This window comes from Phasianus colchicus, chromosome 15, assembly GCF_987193195.1.
Source record: "Phasianus colchicus chromosome 15, bPhaCol1.hap1.1, whole genome shotgun sequence".
NCBI classification, from domain to species: domain Eukaryota; kingdom Metazoa; phylum Chordata; class Aves; order Galliformes; family Phasianidae; genus Phasianus; species Phasianus colchicus.
The window spans coordinates 16722923-16743296 of NC_143450.1; the positions used below are offsets into that span (position 1 = coordinate 16722923).

General features: G+C 44.5%; 1 protein-coding gene across 3 annotated transcripts in view; it reads left to right on the plus strand.

Annotated features, from left to right (window-relative positions):
- The first annotated feature begins 704 nt into the window (after nt 1–704).
- The window catches only part of FSTL4 (follistatin like 4), a 195438-nt gene continuing 175768 nt past the window's right edge, over nt 705–20374 (plus strand). For 2 of the 3 annotated variants that reach the window (XM_090150865.1, XM_031598441.2), the window contains exons 1-3: nt 705–768; nt 5071–5206; nt 16138–16171. In XM_090150865.1, coding sequence (XP_090006991.1) covers nt 5078–5206; nt 16138–16171 — 163 coding nt within the window. In that variant the 5' untranslated portion in view covers nt 705–768; nt 5071–5077. Of the gene's footprint in view, nt 769–5067; nt 5207–16137; nt 16172–20374 lie in introns of all 3 variants that reach the window. The other variant, XM_090150866.1, reaches the window with a different exon arrangement.

Sequence of the window (20374 nt, forward strand, 5' to 3'; positions counted from 1 at the left end):
TATTTTTGTTTTTAGCATATGCGATGGCAAAGAGGAGAATGAGGGAATGTTAATGTTTGTTTTCTGTGCAACCACGAAAAGAAAAGGAACTCTTTGTGAAACAGCGTGCTGCTGGTGAGTTGCACAGTCCTACTGGGACAATTTGGTGCCTCGTAAGGGCAACCCCATGTCGCAGAGACGTTGGCAGTGCATTGGGGTGGAGCAGCTGTGATCTGGCTGCGTCGTTTTCCCCTTATCCCCGTGGATGTCCGCCCCAATGAGCGGCTACACGCTGTGAGGTTGCAACAGCAGGGCGCTTGGGGCAGTTAGTTTGCGAATTTGGGGTGTGCGGAGGCTAAACCCAGCAGCCCAACACCTTTCCTATCCAGGATGCCCCCACGATCCCTCGGATCCCCCTTCCCCAGCAGACCCTCCTACGTCCTGCCAGCTCCGGACGGCGGCATCCCTACGGGGTGGTTGGGACCCCGCCCCCTACACTCCAGGCGTGCCGCCCCGGGACGGCGCCGCAGCCCTCCGCCCCCCGACGGTGCGGCCCCGCCGTCCGCTCCCGGTGCCCCCCGTCGGGTCCCTCCCGTACCACCGTCCCCATCCCCGCGTGTCCCGAGGGGGCGGTCCCGCCGTCCCGCACAGGTGCCGGCGATTGGGTGGAATATGCAAATGCGGCGCTGACGTCAGGCGGCTCCGGCCCAGAGAGCAGAAATAGGGCCGCCCCGGCCCGCGGCGCGTACACGGCCGCCGCCGCTCCCGCCCCGTCCCGGCGTCCCGCAGGTGAGTGCGTTCCGCGCGGCCGTGCCCGCAGCTCTCCCGTCCCGCTGGGGGTTCCGCGCGGTTCCTCCGTCGTGTTCGGTCCCGGTGCGCTGCCGCTGTGCGGGGAGAGCCCGCGGGGGACCCTCCGCCGTGCACTCTGCCGGGGATGCTGCGGGAGCTCTGCCGGCTTCATCAATTCTCGGAGAGCGCTCTTTCTTCTGCCCCCCGAGTCCCGCAGCGTGGGGAAAAAGAGGGGAGGATTCTTTCCGTGGGGTCGGGGCGGTCCCCTCCCGGCGAAGTGCTGCAGCAGGGCCGCACCGAAGCGGGCGATGCCGACGTCCGCGGTGCTGAGCGTCCCGCCGCGGTCGCGAGTGGGGATGGCGCTTCCCCCGGCGGCCTCTGGGTGGCGCTGTGGAGCCGGAGCGCCCCGTCGGGTCCGCGCGTGGAGCGGCGGGGGGACGCGAGCGGTGCTCGGCATCCGGCGCCTCCGTGCCGTTATCTCACCGGAGCGGTGCGGTTCTTACTGGTGGCGATCCCGGGCATGCTGTCTTGTCTAAAGCGCTTTCTTGCGTTGGGAGTGAGTGGTTTTGCGGTGTTGCCGTGCGCTGAGCCTCGGAACCAACCCGCAGCAATACGGCTCTGTCGGGTTCGGGAGTTTCTTCGTGGTCCTTCATCCCCACAGGGCTGACGTTTCCTAGCGTTTCTTTCTGGGAGCGCTGAAGTGTCTGGAAGAATTGAAAGTGAAATTTTCTTTGAAATATTCATAAGCGTGCTTTTGCTCGAAAGCAATGCAGCAGTCGTGCAGTTGGTTCCAGCGAGTTCTTAATGCATCCAAACTTTGTCTGTGTCAGATGGTGCGGAGAGCTGGCTGAAATCGCTGCCTTCCTCTGCTTTGCTGAAAGGCTTTTCTGGAACGGATCTTTCATTAATTTTGTAACTTTCTCACACTTGATGAGAATTTCTGGACATCGGCGTTACTTGCAGAGCCCAGAAATGCTGTTTAGGTGAGGCTGAAGCAATCGGAGCGGTTGGTGGCAGAGGAATGAGGATCAGATTCTTATCTGGTGTCATCAGAGCCAGTTTACAGAGGTAAAGCTCTGGTCGGAGTGCTTTCCTTTTGCTATGGCAACAGCCATCGTTTCAGGTAATTAAGTTGATTCTCATTCTAATGTGGAGCTCATTGGAAATTATTGAAAGCTATTGTGAGCTATTAATTTTTTCAGCCCTAAAAAAAGCCAAAAAAAAAAAAAAAAAAAAAAACAAGCTGTGATTGAAGGAGCCCTGAACAGAAAACCAATGACTGGTTTGGGCGAATGGCTTCATCTCCTTGTGGTCACCCTCAAGGAATTCTAAACGCTTCTTCTGTGCTGGGGAGGAAAAAGTTGTGTGCTCTGTGCAGTGATCCAGCAGCCTGACTGCTGGCTGTGCATCACGGAGAGCTCTGAGCAGCTCGGGGGCTCTGTGCTCCACTGGCCCTTGGATCAGTCCCTGTCTTTTCAAGGTGACCCTCATTTTGCTGGAGCAGCCCTGAGACCTGTGCTGGTGCCTTTAGTTTGGCTGCTTGCTGTTGTTCTCTTCATTCAGATGCGTTGTGCTGATTCTCAGTTTTCTCTCTGCCTTGGTGTGCGTGTAAACCCATCTAAGTACAGGATGGACCATCCTTGGGCTATTAATGGTGCTGCTGTGCTGCTGGAGCCTTTCCTGGTAAAGCAATGCCAGCTGCAAGCCAGGCTGCAGCTCTAGATCAATGCAAGGAGCCATGAGCTGCAGGTGAATTTAACTATTCTGTAGCACAAGAGCATGAATGGTTTTGGAAGGAATTGCCCTGAAACCAAAGGAGGTGTCATAAATAGATGTGGTGCTCACCTTTGCTGAAAATAGTCAGGTTTAATTCTGGTGCTTGCATTACACAGGAGGTTGGTTGGTTGCTCTCACAGGTTGCAGAGAGCAGGTGGGTGGCACTCCACCCTCCCCCCTTGGATCCCAGGGGGCTGCTGGTGTTTAGCTGCAAATGTTGTTCATGGTTTCACCTGTGCAGCAGCTCGTTTCATGCTGGGTCTCCATTTGTGAGCTTGCAGTGCTGTGAGCAGTGGTGTCTGTATGGGCTCATCTCCTGCAGATCTGTGCCTTGCTCAAGCGAGGAAACTGCTAGTAAGCTTGGATGCATTTATAGTGGGGATCCAAATCTATTCCGTTAGAATTTTTCTTTTGACTTTGGGGACTGGACCACAATCCCGTGGCTCTGCTGTGTGGTGCAGCTGTGGATCAGGCTTTGCAAGGAGGCTGTGGCTTGGCTGTGACACAGGTGTGAGGCTCAGTGGTGCAAATGCAGAGTGAGCTTGGGATGTCAGGTGACACAATCACTGTGTGACTTCAGTTAACCCTTGCTTGGTATTTATGGTGCATACTTGTTGCTTGGTTTGAGCTATTTGGTTGCATAATATGTATGTCTTTCCCTTGTTATGAATGGGAGCAATTAACATATTGTCAGTCGGTCTGCAATGGAAATAAGTAACTTCTAAACTGAGAGGATGTTTGAACAATTCCATTTGTAAAACCAGCATGCAGTTGCTGCCCTACTGGATTCATTAGTGTTATTGCATCCTAATCCAAGCATCATAGTGTTTTCCAGCGGTTGTTTACTAAATACACATGAAAGTAGCCAGCTCTCTGTTTTGCTCTAGGACTGGGATTTCAAGCAGCATACGAATGAGAGGTCAGAACTGCAAAGTGAGAGTATTTGCTGTGATGCTATCAACAGAGAATACCAAATACCTCTGTAAAACGTGAGAAATAGTACTGCTCTGCAAGAGCAATCCATAATGTAACAATGTACTTGTAGCTTATTGATATAGTGACTTTGGTTTATTAAACATTTATTTGTAGCCTCAATAACATTACATCTGAGGCTTCTAATTGGAATTTAGAAAGGCTAATAAATTTTGATTTCATCCTGAGTGCTCTCAATTCAGGGTGTTTACATTAGAGCTGAGAAAAAGCGATGCTTAACTGCATGGGTGAGTGGTGTGCAGTGACTGCTGGCTGTGCTGGCGTTGTTGCCAGTGTGTTTGGGCAGCAAACAGATCAAGGCAGCATTGGTGTGAATGGTCACGGCTCCAAAATTAATAGCAATGCACCAAGCCTTGGATATACCCTGCAGCAAATGCACAGTATGAAAGAGCTGTAAAATGAGCTCTGTCAAGGCAAGGTATGTCACCGTGACTTAATACAGCTGGGCTTAATTTTGCCATTAGCAGGTAACATGTCTTGTTAATGCATATTGCTCAAATCAAGCAGCAGCCTGTCACTTGCATGTTATAGAAATGCCATCTCCTGCTTCATTAAGTGGTCATTATGCTTCATTATGGTCTGTGTTAGCAGATGCTGTGAAAGGTCAAAGCTTCCCTCAGCTCCTGTGGAAATGGAACCAGGGTGAGGACTGCTTTGGTATTTTCTTTATGAGAAGTAATGGCACAGTGTGGTGGAGATGAGGTGCGGAGCTCTCTGGCTGAACTGTTGTCCTGGAGCTGGCTGTGCCTTGGGATGCTCTTGGCAGCTCTTCCAAGCATTAGCTCAGGGTTATGCACATAAGCAAACATGCAGCAGTTCCACCTGGCAACCCTATGAGTAGCTTGCATTTGTATTCTTCTGAATTAAAAAAATTAAAAGCCCACTTTAAAAGCCACTTTTCACATCTTCTAATTCCCTGCCAGAGAGCGGGATGAGCGGAGAAATTGCAGCCTCAGGAGAGGCTGACATGGATGAGGGGTGGGAGCAACACATCAGACCTCTTTGGTACAGAATTGTTGTGGGTCTCTCAGGTTTTGGTGGGGTCAGGGACCACTGGCCAGGTGCTGTCACCTGGGGGAGCCATGGCAGCTCCTGTGTGCTGGGTGCCAGTTGGAGCCCCAGGCTGCTGGCTGGCCCTGTGGCTCTCAGCACAGCCTCTGCCCGGGGCCGCAGCATCCTCTGAATGTGAGAGGAATAAGGATTTTTAGTCACATCACCTTGTTTGGTATGGTTTGCTGCTCGTTACAGGTTTGGAAATCCCAGTGCTCCAGTTCCACAGGGGTTGTGCAGGAGCAGGCTGGGAGCAGCATGCCCTGTGGGGAAATAGCTCACAAAGCTGTTACCATATGGGAATTCATTGCCTGCACACTGATGGGTGCGGAATAGGAAGACTGTATCTCACTGAATGTGCCATGGGAGTCTGCAAAGCCCCGCCAAAGCGGAGGTGGGCTCTGTTGGCTCCTGCCACTTTCTTGAATCTGAGCTGGGTTTTATTTTGAGACTGTTTCATGACTGTTCTCTTGTTTTCAGCAGACGTGAAATGATGAAGTCAAGAAGTTTTCCGTTGTCTCTCGTTTTGCTTGGGGCTTTCCTGTCGTTCACAAGGGGATGGATGGACTTGGATGGGAGCAGAAGGCCGCACTCAGACCTGGAGGGGCTGCACCAAGAGGTACGGCAGATCGGCTGCTGCTGCAGCCCCTGTGTTTGTGCTGTTCTCAGGCTTTCTGTACTGTGAAGATGGAACAAGTGGGGGCTTATATCTCTGTGTATTTGTACAAAGTACGTGCTGAGGAGGTCAGCGGAGAAACAGTGATTGTGTAGAGACCACGAAGTATGACAAGCTGTAGCTCTGGGAGTAAAACTGTGCATCTGGTTGTAGTGGAGCTGTGGTCTCAGCCCCCAAAGACTTCATGGTACTTTCTGTCCTGGGGCACTGGGACAATTGAGCTAAGTTTAATGAGTGAACTCTGATCTATTTGGGTCACTGAGACTTCAGGTGAAATTTGAAGTCCTTTCCTGCTTAGCCAGAGGGAAACTGAGGCATGTGTAGTTCTGAGGGGACCAGCAAGCTTAAAAGGCCACAGGATCCCTGCTGCAAAGCAGAGCTGTCAGAAATGTACCGAGGTGGTGGTGGGGCCTTAATGACTGACAGTGATGTTGATCCAGCATAAGGGGACCTGAATGCATGGCCTGAAGGGGCCCAATGCAGCATGGTGATGCTCACCAGCATTCAAGCCCTGGGTTTGTGGTAGTGGTGTAGCAGCTGAACCCACTCTATGCTGAAGGTGACACTGACTTTCTCGTGGTGATGTTGGTTAGGAGTCTGCTCCCTGCTCTGTAATGTGTCCCGTGTAGGCTGTCTTCACCAGAATTTGCAGTTTGCATTTGTTCTTTCTGTTCAGATTCTCACTTTGCTGAAACAGAGGCAAGACAGCAGGGCCGTAAAGCTCCAGAAATATGATTTTTATAAGAATATAACAATGCTGGAACAATTTTAATTATTTAACGAGTTTCTGATTACTATAGGTTTGCTAAATGATTGCTCAAATGGTTGAAAGTGGGATGTGGTGGGGAGGCAAGAGGAAGGACACTCAGGTATTTTTGACTCCTGTTGCCTCAAACACCTGTGTGCTGGCACTCGGTGCCAAGCTGACGATGAGCCTGTGATGGATTCCTGCAGCACTCAGATCTGTTTAAGTCTCAGGATTTTTTGTTCTACTTGGAGAATCCCATTTCTTCTGGCTGACTCCCAACTACAAATACCTGTGTTTGTGTGCTTAATTTCAGTACGGCAGCTTAAGGCAGTGGAAAAGATGCTTTTTACTGTTCAGCAGGCCTGACAATCCTTTGAATGGAGTTGGATGTTGTGCAATTGAGTTCTGCCACAGGTGCTTTTTCCTTGAGGTGTCCCTCCTCTGTTCTGCAAAAGCGAAGAGAATAGTTGCCCTCATCTCCCTTTGTATTTTGTTGCTATCTGGAGTCACCGTATGCAGGCACTGTGATGTTAAGTGTGTTTCTGTATTGCCTTAAATCACTTTTGCCCTCTTATTAAAGAAAAATAAGTTTGTGACGTATTTCTGCATCTCAAAATGAAGTCATTCCTCACTAATGCATGTTTGTTACGATTTTTGAAAATGTTACCCTGAATAATTAAATTCATTACTCAAATGAGTTTTTTAATATAAACTGTAGAACTATTACAAGACATGAAAGGCGCTCACTCATTTGATCTTGCTTTAAAAACCATGAAGTTATTGCACCAATTACTTGATGTTGCTTGAGGTGAAAGGATCTAAGCTGGAAATGTATTTGTTCCGATTTGTACAGAATTGATAGCAGGTGTGAATATTAAAACTTCTAATGTACAAAGGATGCAGTTAACATAGCTTCAAGGGGTGTCAGAATTCAGGTTTTTAATAAATTAACTGCACGGAAAGCTTGATCCAAAAAAAAAAGATGGTTATATGGTGCAACACCAAAATGAATCTGAATACTGAATGCAGCTTTAAGGTAGGGCAGTGAAATTGAGAACTGCTGTTTTCTCTCAAAATGCATTCATTATCTTTCAGAAAATTTAGTCTCAATAAATTTTGTAAGAACACAAACCATTTAATCTTTTTTTTAGTGATATCTGGCTTTGATCAGATGGGAGTTCATCTCCTGTGCTGGCTGGTGGTGGCTGTTGTTTATCCATGGGACCCGTGGCATCTGGCAGCAGTCTGTGCCATCCTGCCATGCTGCTCTTTATTCATTAGGAATGTTTGTTAGTTACCAAATACGTGGCTGCTGATTAATACATGATTCCATTAACACGTGCTTAAAACGTTGAATCACAAATGGAAAAGCTCCTAGTGATTCTGAAATTGCTTTAGGAATACATAAAGGGTTAACTTACAGGTCAAATAATTTGGAGTGTGCTCTGATCTGAAATGCCTACAAACTTCATCAAAGCAAACGCTTGGCTGTGGGTCACTGACCTTCGCTAATACTTGTTCCTATGTAGATCACAACAAGTTTACTGAATCAAAAACATTACTTAATTTACGTTCAGATTGCCAAATCGATTTCTTCATGGTCTGTTGTGGAATTATTGCAGTTGTGCTTTGCATTTATAAAGGGAAAAATAAGTCTTGAGGCCACAGACTGCAATGTACAGCCCTTCTGCATGAGAAATTAACTTTTCAGCACTGCACTGATGTTTCCCTGATGCTCAGCCTTCCACCTCGGATTTATGGCTGTTCCTGAGAAGAGGTTTGTTTTTTTTGAAGTATTTTTAGTCTTGATTGGAATAGCAATAAACATGTGAAGACAGTCTGAACTTCCTTGGGTATATAATGAACTAAAATAGGAAACCTAATTAAAAAGGATGGTGATAGTACTGCACTGAAAAACATCAGCTTGCCTGGTCCACATTAATTCTGGAGGATGTTGCTGTTGGCTTTTGCACTGTGAAACTTCTCAGGCTCCTTCCATAGGGTGCTCCAACACTTCTACAGCTCCTGGGTGCTGCACGTGGAGCACTGTGCAGCTGGGATCTGCAGCTTTCCAGGGTGAGTCAAGTCCTTCTGAGCAGAGTACGTGTCAAAACTCCTGAATATACAGAGCTTACCAGCTCTGGGGTGAGACTTATGGAAAAGGCTTTGCTGTGCATTTGGCCAAGTTGTTTTTGTGCTCAGGTTGGTCAGTGGTTGGTGACCCTGCACATAGCAGGGGGGTTGAAACTAGATGGTCCTTTTCATCCCAGGCCATTCTACCCATTCTATGATTCTATGATTAGAGGTGGCCACACTTCATGGACAGCTCTGTGCAGTCCTAGAAGGGCTCTGAGGTGCCTCTGAGGCAATGTGTGGGGTGTTCTGGGATCTCTGTTCCCCTCCTTATGTAGGAAGGAGCTCTCAGGAATGCAGTTTTGTGAGTCAGTGCTCTGAGGTCACTCATAGTAACACTTATTTTTTTTTTCAGCTATTGGGGTACTGTACCAAAGTATCTTAGTTAACATTCATATTTTCCCCCTGTTGCAGTCAGTATGAGGCTGCTTTTCTGTCTGTGCTGAAGTCAGGCTGCTTGCCATGTTTCCTGGGGCAAGTTTCTCCTATGAGAGGGGAAGGCACAGTTCTCAGCTGGTGGTTCATCAGGGCACTGCTGCAGGTCATCAGCAGGACTCCACCTGCTGAGGGGAACACAAATATGCTGGCACAGTGCTGCATCTTCCATTAAATCTTGTATTATTATGTTTGCAGGGTGCAGCTGGCAGGTAGCCTGGCTCATTTGGTAGTAGCTGGATAGTGTGAAAGTCGAGAATAATCCTGTGTTGGTTCTGGTCTAAAGGTGGTATTTAGATGTTACTGATATCTCCCAGGTTGCAGTGCAGGTTGGTGGGCATTTTGCCTCTTCTGGGCCACTGAACCAGAGCTGTTCTGATTTTGTAGAAATAATCTCATTCAGGCTCAGGTTCCTTGATCATTTTTGCCTACGATTGTCACCTTATGCCTTTAATTATATAATCAGCCTCAAAGTATTGTGTGTAGCTGTGCCAAGTCTTACTTATTTTTATGCTAATGGCTGTTGAAAACATATTCTCTTTTAAGGTGTTTTCTTATTGGCATCTGGAAACTTTCAGCTGTGTAGATTATCTATTGCTTGACTTGCTCATTAGTTATTACTTGCATGGCACCTGAACTGCTTAAAATCTGCACATAATAAATGTCACCTTCACCTGCACTGTGACTGCAGCCAGCTGTGTGATGCCAACCCTCCTGCACAGGGTGAGCCATCCCTCTGGTGCCCACGCACAGACTGAACAGTTACTCCTGGCACTTCCAATCACCTGCATGTTGTTTCACTTAATGCTGCAGCTGAAGACTGCAGCTGCTTAATCTGAGGAGCAGAGAAGTGATGGGGATGGTTTTGTGCTCCTTCCCCCAGCAAAGTTTTATTTCTGAATCTCCAGGAAGGGAGCTCTTTGGGAAGTAACATACAAAACTGCAAAGGCTTTTGATAAAGGCTTGTGCTTATAATTCATATAGAGGCATAATTTCAGAGCACGAGCTTGGAGTAAGATGGCGCAGTGTATCAATTTTATACGCAGTTGAAGATCTAATATCCTGGTATTTATTTTAGGAATTATTATTAGTAATGTATTCTGCTGTGTGTGTGCTCTTCCTGCCTGTAAGTTAGTTTGCAGAAAGGAAGGAAAGAAACAGCTGAATTAAAATCTGTGCTGGGCTCCAGCCTGTCCCTCCTTTAAACATTAATGAAGGTGAAGGGAGACAAACAAGGCCTACATTTATTTTTGTATCACTCAGCTTTACTGATAACCCACTCCTTGTTACGTGCATCTGTGGCATCTCTAACAAGCTGCAACTGCTGCTTGTAGACCATACCAAATCTAAACTGGTGTATTATCCCTTTGGAGATGAAAAGCTTTTCTTCTGTGCCCTGGGTATCAGCATATCCATGGTGGAGAGTACTGTGGAATATTTTCATGGTGCTTGGATACTCATTAGGGTCCTTCATCTGGAGTTGGGTTGGCTTAGGTCTGAATGCTGCCTCTTGAGGGATGGAGGGACTGTGAGGATGGGGGTACCCGGCTCTGCTGAGCAGTGGCACAGACTGATCAGCAGGAATCAAATTTGCATTGGTTTCTAATGTCACAGTTAAGCAACTGTGAAAAATTGTATCTGGGTGGGGAAATGCTGAGATATGCCTGAAGCAGAAAATAACATCAGAGTAAAACTTATTTGGCAATTTGGAGGAAAAAAAAAGTCTGAGATGATTTTAACTTGGGTATGATGTGCTGGAGGGCTGTGTTTTCTGATGTTCTCTTCAGAAATTAATTAACCTTAAAATACTAAGTACTGACCATTTTTTTCCCAAATGTAGTGTATCTTCCATTCACAAAAGGCTATAGCAGTGGCTTTTAAGGGAAGGCAGCGTGACTTACAGTACTTTCTAGCATCAAGCAGGGCAGTTCTTGGCTTTTTATATTAGAAAGGATACATCTGCGTACTTGGAATTCCTGAAACAGGCTTCCTGTGAGCTTCCAAATCACAATGTGGAAATTTATGAAGCTCCACCTGAGATTCTAGTCTGAAGTCCAAAAATAGTGAGTAAAATCGGAGGCAGTAATTATCTCAATTGGTGACCATATGTGTGAGCAGATGATAACGTGGGATGTGGGACATTAAAGATTTCTCTCTTTCTTACCAGACAGTTTAAATCTAGATTTCTAACTTCTGTACCAATTCCAAGCTTTCTCTAAACACTACTGTGATTTTTTTTTTTTACTCTTGTGCCTGGACAAAAAAAGTGAGGAGGATATTTTGTCTCATTAGCATTGTTCTTTAAAAATATACTGTTTGTGACTGGTTGTTAAAGCAAGCTGCCTATTTGTCCTATCAGCTGCATGTGCTGCAGCCCATACGTAGAGTGGCTCACCCACCCTGCATTAGGTGGCAGTGCAATTTTCTTGGCTTCCCTACTTGATATAAGGAAGAACATGCTCTGAAGGGGGGGGGGGAATGATCCCTTCCATAACACTCTGCTAGTAAAACAGCTACTTTCTTATTAATTTGCTAAATGAGTTAGGGCTGTATATTTGGAAATCATACAGCAGTTTAGCTGATCCTGGGAGCACATCCCTGGAGACTTGGTGTGTGTACAGATGTAATGTCTGACTTTGTGATAGACCCAGCACGAGTGCAGCTGCACGTGCTGAATTTGCTTTATCTAAGTGCAAGCACTGCAGTCCTGTCGTAAGTACTTACTAAGAGGATTGCTACAGTCCAGCAATAGCAGAACCGTGGGTCTGAAATGTTACCTATTCTTTTGCATCTATTCCACACACTGCATTAGTTGGCTTTGGCCAAGTCCCCTACACTCGCATTTGCTTATAGTTATCTTAAGTAAATAACCTCATTAACTAGGATATTTCATGATGAAATAAACATTGGTGTTAAGGGACAAGACTGAAAACACTGCAAAATGATCCTTTGAATTGCTGTAAACTGCCCCTTAAAGGACTGTTTGTATCTGTTTGGTACCAAACCTGGTACATGTTAGACATGTGCTTGAGTGATGAGAATAGCAAATGCACAACCATTTAGAAATATCTAAACAGTGGTGTGTGAAAGGGAGAGAATTAAGGAAAGAAACAGAAGTACAAAGGCGCTGTGTTGTAAAGATTCACTCCTTAAAATGTTATTTTGGGCTGTTGCTCTGCTGCTTGTCATGTGCTCCTGTGTGGGGGGGTTTATAAGAAGTGGCATTCTGGTTTCAGTTGAAGGAAAGCAGACAGGAACTTGTCTTTCCTGATTTCAGGTGTAATTATGACGGTTTAATTACTAATGTTGCAGTGTTCTCACTCTTCTCTTCAAATCAGAATGCCAGGATTTTCATAGGAGTGCATGTGGATGTGTGGGGACAAAAAAGAAAAACAGTTACAGAAGGTTTTCTGCTCCCTTTTGGTGGATTATGAATGTACACTGCAGTTCAGTTAGAAACAGGGTATAAAGTGCTATTACTGAGTGTAATTCCTGAGAGTGCTGGGCTCTGCATGCTTTTCAGCAGTGTTTCAGGATGGGGAGCCTTGTTCTGCACTCCCTCTTATATCCATCACTAATGACTGCCAGTAAATCCATTTCTAGCTCCTCAGCCACCGAGCAGTGTGTAACATTATGAATTCCCTATGTGTAGTTGCAGTTAACTCTGTACAAATCTTTTCTACCTCCCTGTGTTTGTCCTGAATGAAATGTGATTCTTATTCCAGAAGTACTCTGTGCGCCCATGATTTAGCATTAATCAGGAGCCTGTAATGTAAACTGGCTATTACGTCTTGGCAGGACATCTCAATGGTGTCTTCAAAAAAACCATCGTTCCCTTTCTACAAAAGCAGAAAAAGACTTGGTGCAAAAAAGCCATTAAATTGCATGAGTATCACGCATGGATGTGTGTAACATTTCCACGCGGTGGCTACTGGGGGAGTGAAGCTGTAATAGAAGGCAGTGAGCTGTTGCTCTTTTTCCTTGTTCCATCTAACCTGGATAGAATTAATAATTGTACTTAATGACACTGCAACTGCTCTGATTTGTAGGCGCTGGTTTGGTTAGTCTTTCAGAAAGCAGTTTTCCAGTAGGTAGTTGTCTTGTGAAAAGCAATGCTGGAGCAAACATACTGCATTGATTTCCACATAAACAATGATTAGGCACTTCACGTAGAGAGCAGAGGGGGCCTTTGTTCTGCATTCGATTATCTGACTTTAAAGGGAGGGAAATAGGTGCCAAAATTGAGCCTTGACAAATAAAACTGCTCTGTTGCATTAATGCTACAGTTTTTGTGAAGTTTTATAGAAGGGACAATTTTTTTTCCACTGAAAACTTATGATCTATGCTCTGGTAAAACTAGATTTTTAGTTAAAGAAATTTGCAGTCACCGAAAGGTGGCTGTGAAATAAGTCTAATATATAACCATCTGCTTTATGTCTTCTGCAGAACAATGTTCCTCAGGCAGTGCATCTGAGAACTTTAATGGCATTTTTATCAAAGCGGTTTGGTTCTCTGCTAATGTTATTAAAACTTGTGTGATTTTTACTGGAGGACGGCATCTTACACTTCAAAGAAGGGGGGAGGCTGCTCCTTTTTGTGAGGATTGCTGCCGTCACAGTGCTGTGCCTGTGGCCAGCTGGACCAGCAGTGTGTCTTAGCAGTGTGTTAGATCATTAATAGAAAGGTCGCCTTGTTCAGCAGGCCCTCGAGGAGGGAAATTAGCATCATTGCTTGTTTTCTGTGGTATAAAAATGAAATGATGAGGCTCAGGCAAACTAAGAACAAAACGAGTCCTTGCTGTCGCTCCACTTTACTTGGGGGGACTGAGTTGTTTGTACCTGGAGCTGATGCCTTTCTGTGGCTGCTGCAGTCCTACCATGGCTGTCAGGTATTTTTTGTCCCCTTTCTCAATTCCTGTCTACATTTCTGCAATACTTTCTGCTTTCAGTACTGTTGGCCTTTTCTCTGTGAAACAGAGTGTACCAGGCACTGTTATTCTCCCAGGTAACGAAGCGATGCTTTGCAGCATGACCTCATGTTCTCCTGTTGAATTGCCATCAAGATTTTCCTCTGTATACTGTCTGGTTTTTTTTTTTGGGGGGTAGTTTACATTCATTAGAGCTTATTATTATAAAAGGAAGCAGCGTGAAAGAAGGGGAACTTTGAAGACCAACCTTTGTTTTTTTTCCTACAGCTCTTTCATGGAAATACCAAAAGGGTATTTAATACAAGAGAGTTGACACTTGAATTTTTTGTAGTGCATGGTTGTCTTTTTTTTCTTTTGATCAATATAATAGTCGTAATTAGTTTTACTGTTTCTGAGCCTTTGAACTGCAGAGAATTCAAGCAGCTTGTTGCAGCGAGGGACTCCAGAGGAACTTTAAAAGTACTCTTCCCTTTTGCATATATTACATGTACACGGGCTTAATGATACCAGGCTGTGTTTGGGTTTTTTCATCCTGTGCCCCACCTCTCAAACTAATATTTTGAAAAGCTTTGAGAGGTCCCTGGAGTGTAACTGCCTACACAGCTCGGAGCTTTGCAGCCTAAAGAGGATAAATGCTTTGAAGTCTGTACTAATCCTGACTGCCATTTCACATATTTCTCAAGATCACTGAGGTAGAATCCTATGGGGAATAACGAATAAATGTTTTTATAAGCAAATACCCCTTTTTATTGTTCATTTCTCTCTCTGTTAGCACAGAGGGTTCCAAGAGCCTATTTCTGCCTTTCTGATAATCTTTTTGGTGAGAACTTTGTATTCAAGTTTTACGTCCCTTGTAGGGGAGAGAATCTCCCTCTGTGGCGTGCACACCAATAGTGATGATGGATGAGCTGCATTTGTCTCTGGGATGGAGCAGGCCTGGCCGAGGTGCGTGATGGGCTCCATCCTCAGCCTGCAGTGAGGACCAGGCCCTGCCTGCGTGGCCTGGCTGGGAGCCCTGATGTCACTGCTGGAGCCCGGGGTGACAGGACAGAAAGGGCTGTTAATAGCTGCAGCCATGTGCTGTGTGTGAAACTCCTTGTGTTGATGTGATCCTGCCTGGTGCCTCCAGGTTTGGGGATGCGAGGCCTGCAGGAATTAGCCGAGCAGGTGCTGCTGCTACTCCATGAGCTTGTTTTGCTTCTTTCTACCTTCTGTTGTTTAGAAAAGCTATTTCTTCTCATTGTGTTGCTCCAGTGGCAGCGAGTGGATGGATTTCCTGACATGCTACACTATTTTACTTCCCTTTGTCTAAACATGGTCTGCAGGGAGTTATTTGTAAGTGCAAACAAAGCACAAATAAAAACCATAATAAGCATCAGGTGGGTCAGAAGGCTCAGGTGGCTGGGAAGGCTGTGTGTGTTATTTTCCTATCAAAAGGAGGAGAGAAAACACCTTTTTATTTCATTCTCAGATAAACATCCGAGAGCAATGAACACTAAGGGGGTGAAATGAAGTTAAATACAGCATATCCACAAGACAAAAAGACTCCTTAATGAGTGTTTAGTGCAAGGCCAGAAAGCTTGCTGCTGTTGCCCGTGTCTGTGCTGTAGGGGACGTGGATAGGAAAACAACTTTTAAAAAAGGGAAGCAGATTATCAAAAGGTGAGCTGTTAGTGAAGGTTCATCTAATGCAGCAAGGGCAGTCCTGAGTGCCAGCATGGGGCTGGGTGGAAAGCAGCTGCTGGCACCAGTGCTGCCATCTGATGAGTCCCCAGCTCCTTTGGTAGAAACTGTGCTGGCATCCACCTGAGCATCTTTGGGATCTTCCAGATATAGGATTGTGCTCAGGGGGGCTGATCCTGTATGAGCAGGCAGTGTCCAGGTTAATGTGACACAGCAGGTAGTGGGGAGGATGGTCTCTGACCCCGCTGTATTCAATACTGGATACAAGAAATAATTTTAGTGATGGAAATTGAAATTATTTGTAATTAATCTGTAAATAACTTTCCCACTTGGAATTAAATACCTATTACCCTGGAGTATCACCATTAGTATAAGTAGATAACGTTGTCTGAGAGTGCAGTACCCACTGGGACTTTAAGCAGTGTGTGTCTTTAAAAGGTGTATGGTGGGAGGTGGTAGTGATGCTTTGCAAGAAACAGAGCAGAAGTAGGTATGAAAATACTGAAGTGAGCACGAGTACCCTGGTTATTAAATTATTCAGGTATTTGAGACATATTATTAAATTATTCAGGTTTTTGGCATGTGTATATATGTTTGACCAAATTTCTAAATCTTCTTTCCCCCTTGATCCCAAATTCTTAGTATATTAATAAAAATAATAAAACCTTTTAACAACTGAAAAAAAAAAAATCAATTTTAAGAAAGATATTGTGCCCTATCATGTAACCTACTGCAGAATGATGAATTGCTTCAGGTGATGTATTAATCTACCAAAATATTTGTGAACAAACCTAAATGTTTATTTGCAATTACTCAGCTACTGTGTAGAGCTTCATGGATGCCTCTCTGTGACAGTGACTAATGTTTTTAGGGATTTCTGATCTTGCTGCCTTTGAACAATTCTTGTACTTTTCAAAAAACCACAAACAATTCTCTTTTTCCTTATAGGTATCCGGAAGGTTTGAAGTCACAAGAAGAAAAGGTAGGAAAGTTTTCTTTCAATCTGCTTGTTGGTGTCGAGTATTCTTGCAGTGACTTCTTAAAACAAACATGAGTTTACACATTTGAAAGGGTGTACTGCTGCCAGACTTCAAAGGCTGCCTCCTAGCACTTGCCTGACAGATTTTTTAAAGTAGTGACTTGTAGGTTTTTTTTTTTAAATGCAAAGTTTTTCTGCCTGCACAGAATTGCATGACAGTCCTGGGGATGCAAGTCAAAGTTGGAGTGCTGGCAGAGGATCTGAACTCTGACCCCGGGAGCATTTTAGGGGTGGAAAAAAGGCCTGAACCAGGCTTTCAATGCATTTATATGGTTCAAATCCTCCTCCCCTACCCTCTTCCCCCCCAGAATTCCCCTCAAGGATATTGAATGTGAATTTGCTGGTGCCCTGAGCTCAGCTTCTGCTCCTGCATACCCTTTTGCATTGGTGTTAGTGACTGGTTGCTTGCTGCTGTGAGCAGCTCACTGGTGGTTCCTGGCAGCTGTGTTAGAGTTGGCTGCCAAGGAGCTCCTTCTGGTTACTCATTTTTGCTTTTGTTTAGGTGAACTTTTCTGAAAGTTTTCATGCAGTTTTGTTTCATCTCTGTTGGTATAATGTGAAATGGGAGGCACTCTGATGTTGAACAAATGAATGCTTTCCCTGTTTTTATTCAGTAACTACTTCTATTGCTTTGGGCATCCTGTATATCAGAAAGAGGTTGTAACTAGCACTGCTTCATCGTATGAAAGGTCAGGTACGAGTGTAACTTGTCATCTGGGCAGTGATTGGATTTCCTGTGTTTTTCATGGTGGTTGTGGCTCTCCAGACAAGGGCTCTGCAGCCCAGTGAGGCTGAGACAGCAGAGGGACTTGAACAATTTAAATAATAGCTGTTGCTGTAGAAGAAATTTTGTTAGCCCAGGTTTTTGGCATGTGTATGTTTGACCAAACTTCTGCTGAATGATTTTTCTACCACTTTTCTGATGAGGAAATTGTTTTATCAGACTTCAATCAGCCTCAATTTGAGGAGGGCTTTTCGGTTGTTGAAGTGGATTTGAGATGTAGAGAAACAGCTTTGCTTCCTGGATGTGGAGGCATTTATCTAACTGTAGAGTGTGTGGTGCAGTTCATTACTGATGTACAGACTGAGTCCAGTCTTGCTCTGGTGGAAAAAGGATTTAATGAACAAAATTTTGTGAAAGTACCACAAGTGTTGAGATGTGATTTGGGTCTCCAAAGTCTACTTACCATTGAAAGTATCCAGAACAGCTAAGAATTCAAATAGCAATTTTTGAAAGTAATACCGAGTTTATGGGTTGTGCCGGTGCTTTGAAAATGTTCCTTGCGAGCAGTGATTGGATTTTGAGTTCAGTGGCTCTAAACACTGAATTTCCAGGCTCAGGTGGATTTTTTTGTCTTCACAGAGTGGGCAAGGCTTGACTTCTGTTTGGAGGGCTTAATGTAGCAATCTCTGAACAGAAAGCACTTTTTGAGAGTGAAACAAAAGCTTGTTATATTGAGTGTATTTCTGCTGAAGGAGTTATCAGTCAGCAGGCTTAGATACAGGTGTGGAGGGGAGTGGAGAAAAGGGTGGTAGCCAAGAAGACTGCCCTTTGGTGCGGTCTCAGAAATGAGGTGTTTGAAGGACTGCAGATTCCTTGGAATTTGGGAAGAAAACGCCAACATGTAAGTACACACTGGTCAATAAAGCCGGTGGGTTTGCTGAGCTGCCTGGGGATTTCTCAGCAATGCTTCAGGATCGTCATCTCTGGAGTCAGTCCTCAGAAGTTCCTGTACAACAATCCAACAAGTCTCCTTCAGGAACCTGGTGAGCATTCCGTGTTTGCAGAGCAGATATACTTAGGCCTAGAAAAAAACAACAGGAATCTTTAAAAAAAAAAAAAACAAAACCACAATAATCTATTATAAATTTTGTTACGTTATGTGATCTGATTTTAAAATTGAGGCTTTCTTCTTTAGAGTAGTAATCGTTGTGGATCATGACTTGTTTTCACTTGAGGAAACTAGAGAGGATCACAAGAGGTCTGCATGTTTCTTCTTGGAGAAGGTGAATGTTGTTCCCCATCCCTGGTGGAACATTTGGCTTTGTGGTTGAAAGCTGAAAAAACAAAACTTAAAAATATCGGACAGAAGTCACCATAAATAAGAGCATATTCTATTTATTACGTTTATTATTGCTTTTGTTACGTAGTGATTGTGGATGTGCAAAGGCAATTTTAAACGTTTTTGCTGAAGTGGGGGGCAGTCCTGCTTACACTTCTCAGATGTTTTTCCTTTTGGGCAAAAGGCTTGATTTCTTTAGATTGAAGGTGTTTCCTTCTTTCAAAGGAAACAAAGCCTTGGTTGTTGTCAAATGGTCCATGGGTAAACACTGACTCACTGTACTTATTTCTTTCAACAAATAGTCCTTTTAATAGGCACTTGATGGTCACTTCTGTCTGGACTAGGAGGGTTGTATTTATTAGATGGAAGAAAGATGTGAAAACACTTGTGTTTTTCAGCTGTGGATAAGCCTGTTTAAACTGGGATGCTTTTGGTTTCCAGAGTCAGGACTGCATGTGCTGGAGAAATTTTGAAGCAGCTCCAAAGCCCATTGCAGTCGATGAATGGCTTCCTTTGGCTTCTGTGGGCGCAGGATCAAATATAATTACATGAACTTTTAATTGCTGTGGTATGGAGGGGTGATGCCTCCCTAGCTGCAGCTGGCAGACACCTTCCTCTGTGATGTATGAAGACTGATTTCTTTCTGAATTTAAGCAGCAGAGGTGGCAGATCTGTTTTGTTCCTGGGATGTCAAGCTGCTGTTTGGTTGAAACTAAAAATGCTCTGTGAACTGAAAAAAACTCATTCTGGTAGCTGATTAGAAGCTGCAACAATATTTTTGTACTTCCCGTTTAATCCCATCGAGTTGAAATTTTGCTCTCAGACACAACCCAGTGCGGTTTGCATCTGCATTATACTCCTATAATGGAAAAAGGAACATGACATGAGACACAGGATTTTGTGATACCTTCTTTAAAAAGAAAAACAAAACCCAGCGTGTGGTTAATAAGCACAGGATTTGAATACCGTTTTCTTGCTCTTATAAACTTATGTTGGGAAGCAAGATAGAGCAGGCAGGCTTTCCCAAACTATCCAGCCTTCTCACATTTTCTATCTAAATACTTTCTAATTATTTACTCTATACGTCTGCACAGCTGTGCCTCCATGCAGGGAAGATGCAGTATTGCCTCAAAATTCTTACTTTCTGAATTATTCTCATCTCAGTGCCCGCTGGTACTTCGATGAGTGTATGTTGAACAGATGACTTCCCTGCACTGGGGAGGTGAGTGGGGTGTGATCTGGCCTTTCTATCCAGGTGTGGATGTCTCTGATATCAGATATTAGCCAGATATTATTGCTGATTTCTTGTAGCATTCAAGAAAGGGAAATTGAGTAAAAATGTTAATAACCTGTATTTTCAGTATATCAGTTGCTGAGGATGGTGAAAAGGTGCAAGAGGACTGATGGGACACAACAGGGCAAGAACAGGGGTTGAAAGGAAAGCTGCAGTTCATGCTGGCCAGTGGATGATGCATGTGTTTAGTGAAAGAGTGAGAAGAGCATTGAGCAGAAAACTGGGAGGTTAAAAAATTCATAGCAAAGCAGAAGTGCCAGCCCAAGCTCCAAAGGGCATTGCTGTGAGCTTTTTGCTTTACAGTGGCTGGACTTGACTTCGAAGATAAAGATTTCACTGTGTGATGAGTAGATATGAACATATACTTGTTGGTTCCTATTAAAGAGGAAAATAACTTGTATAAAAGCCATGCACTTCCACATCTAATTCTGTACATTCAGTATAAGGGGCATCTGGTGATTTGCCTGAATAATTAACCACATAAGGTGTGATTCTTTAACTGCTGGAGCTGACAAATGCTCCTACTGCTTTTGGCTTTTGGTGCTCAGTACCCAGAATAAGTTGTAGGCAGACCAGAACTGCATGACCATATGTGTGGATAGTCACTAAGCACAGAGCTAGATTTTCAGGCACAAACGAGCAAAGCCATGCTGAATTTAATGGACCTCTTTCTTTTTACTAGCTGAAGATCTAGTCCAAACATGTAAAACTTTTAATTTGTTTTTATGTTGCACACAATCATCCATTCAACAAATTAGTGTCAAAAGATGCTTTTTAAACCATTCAGCC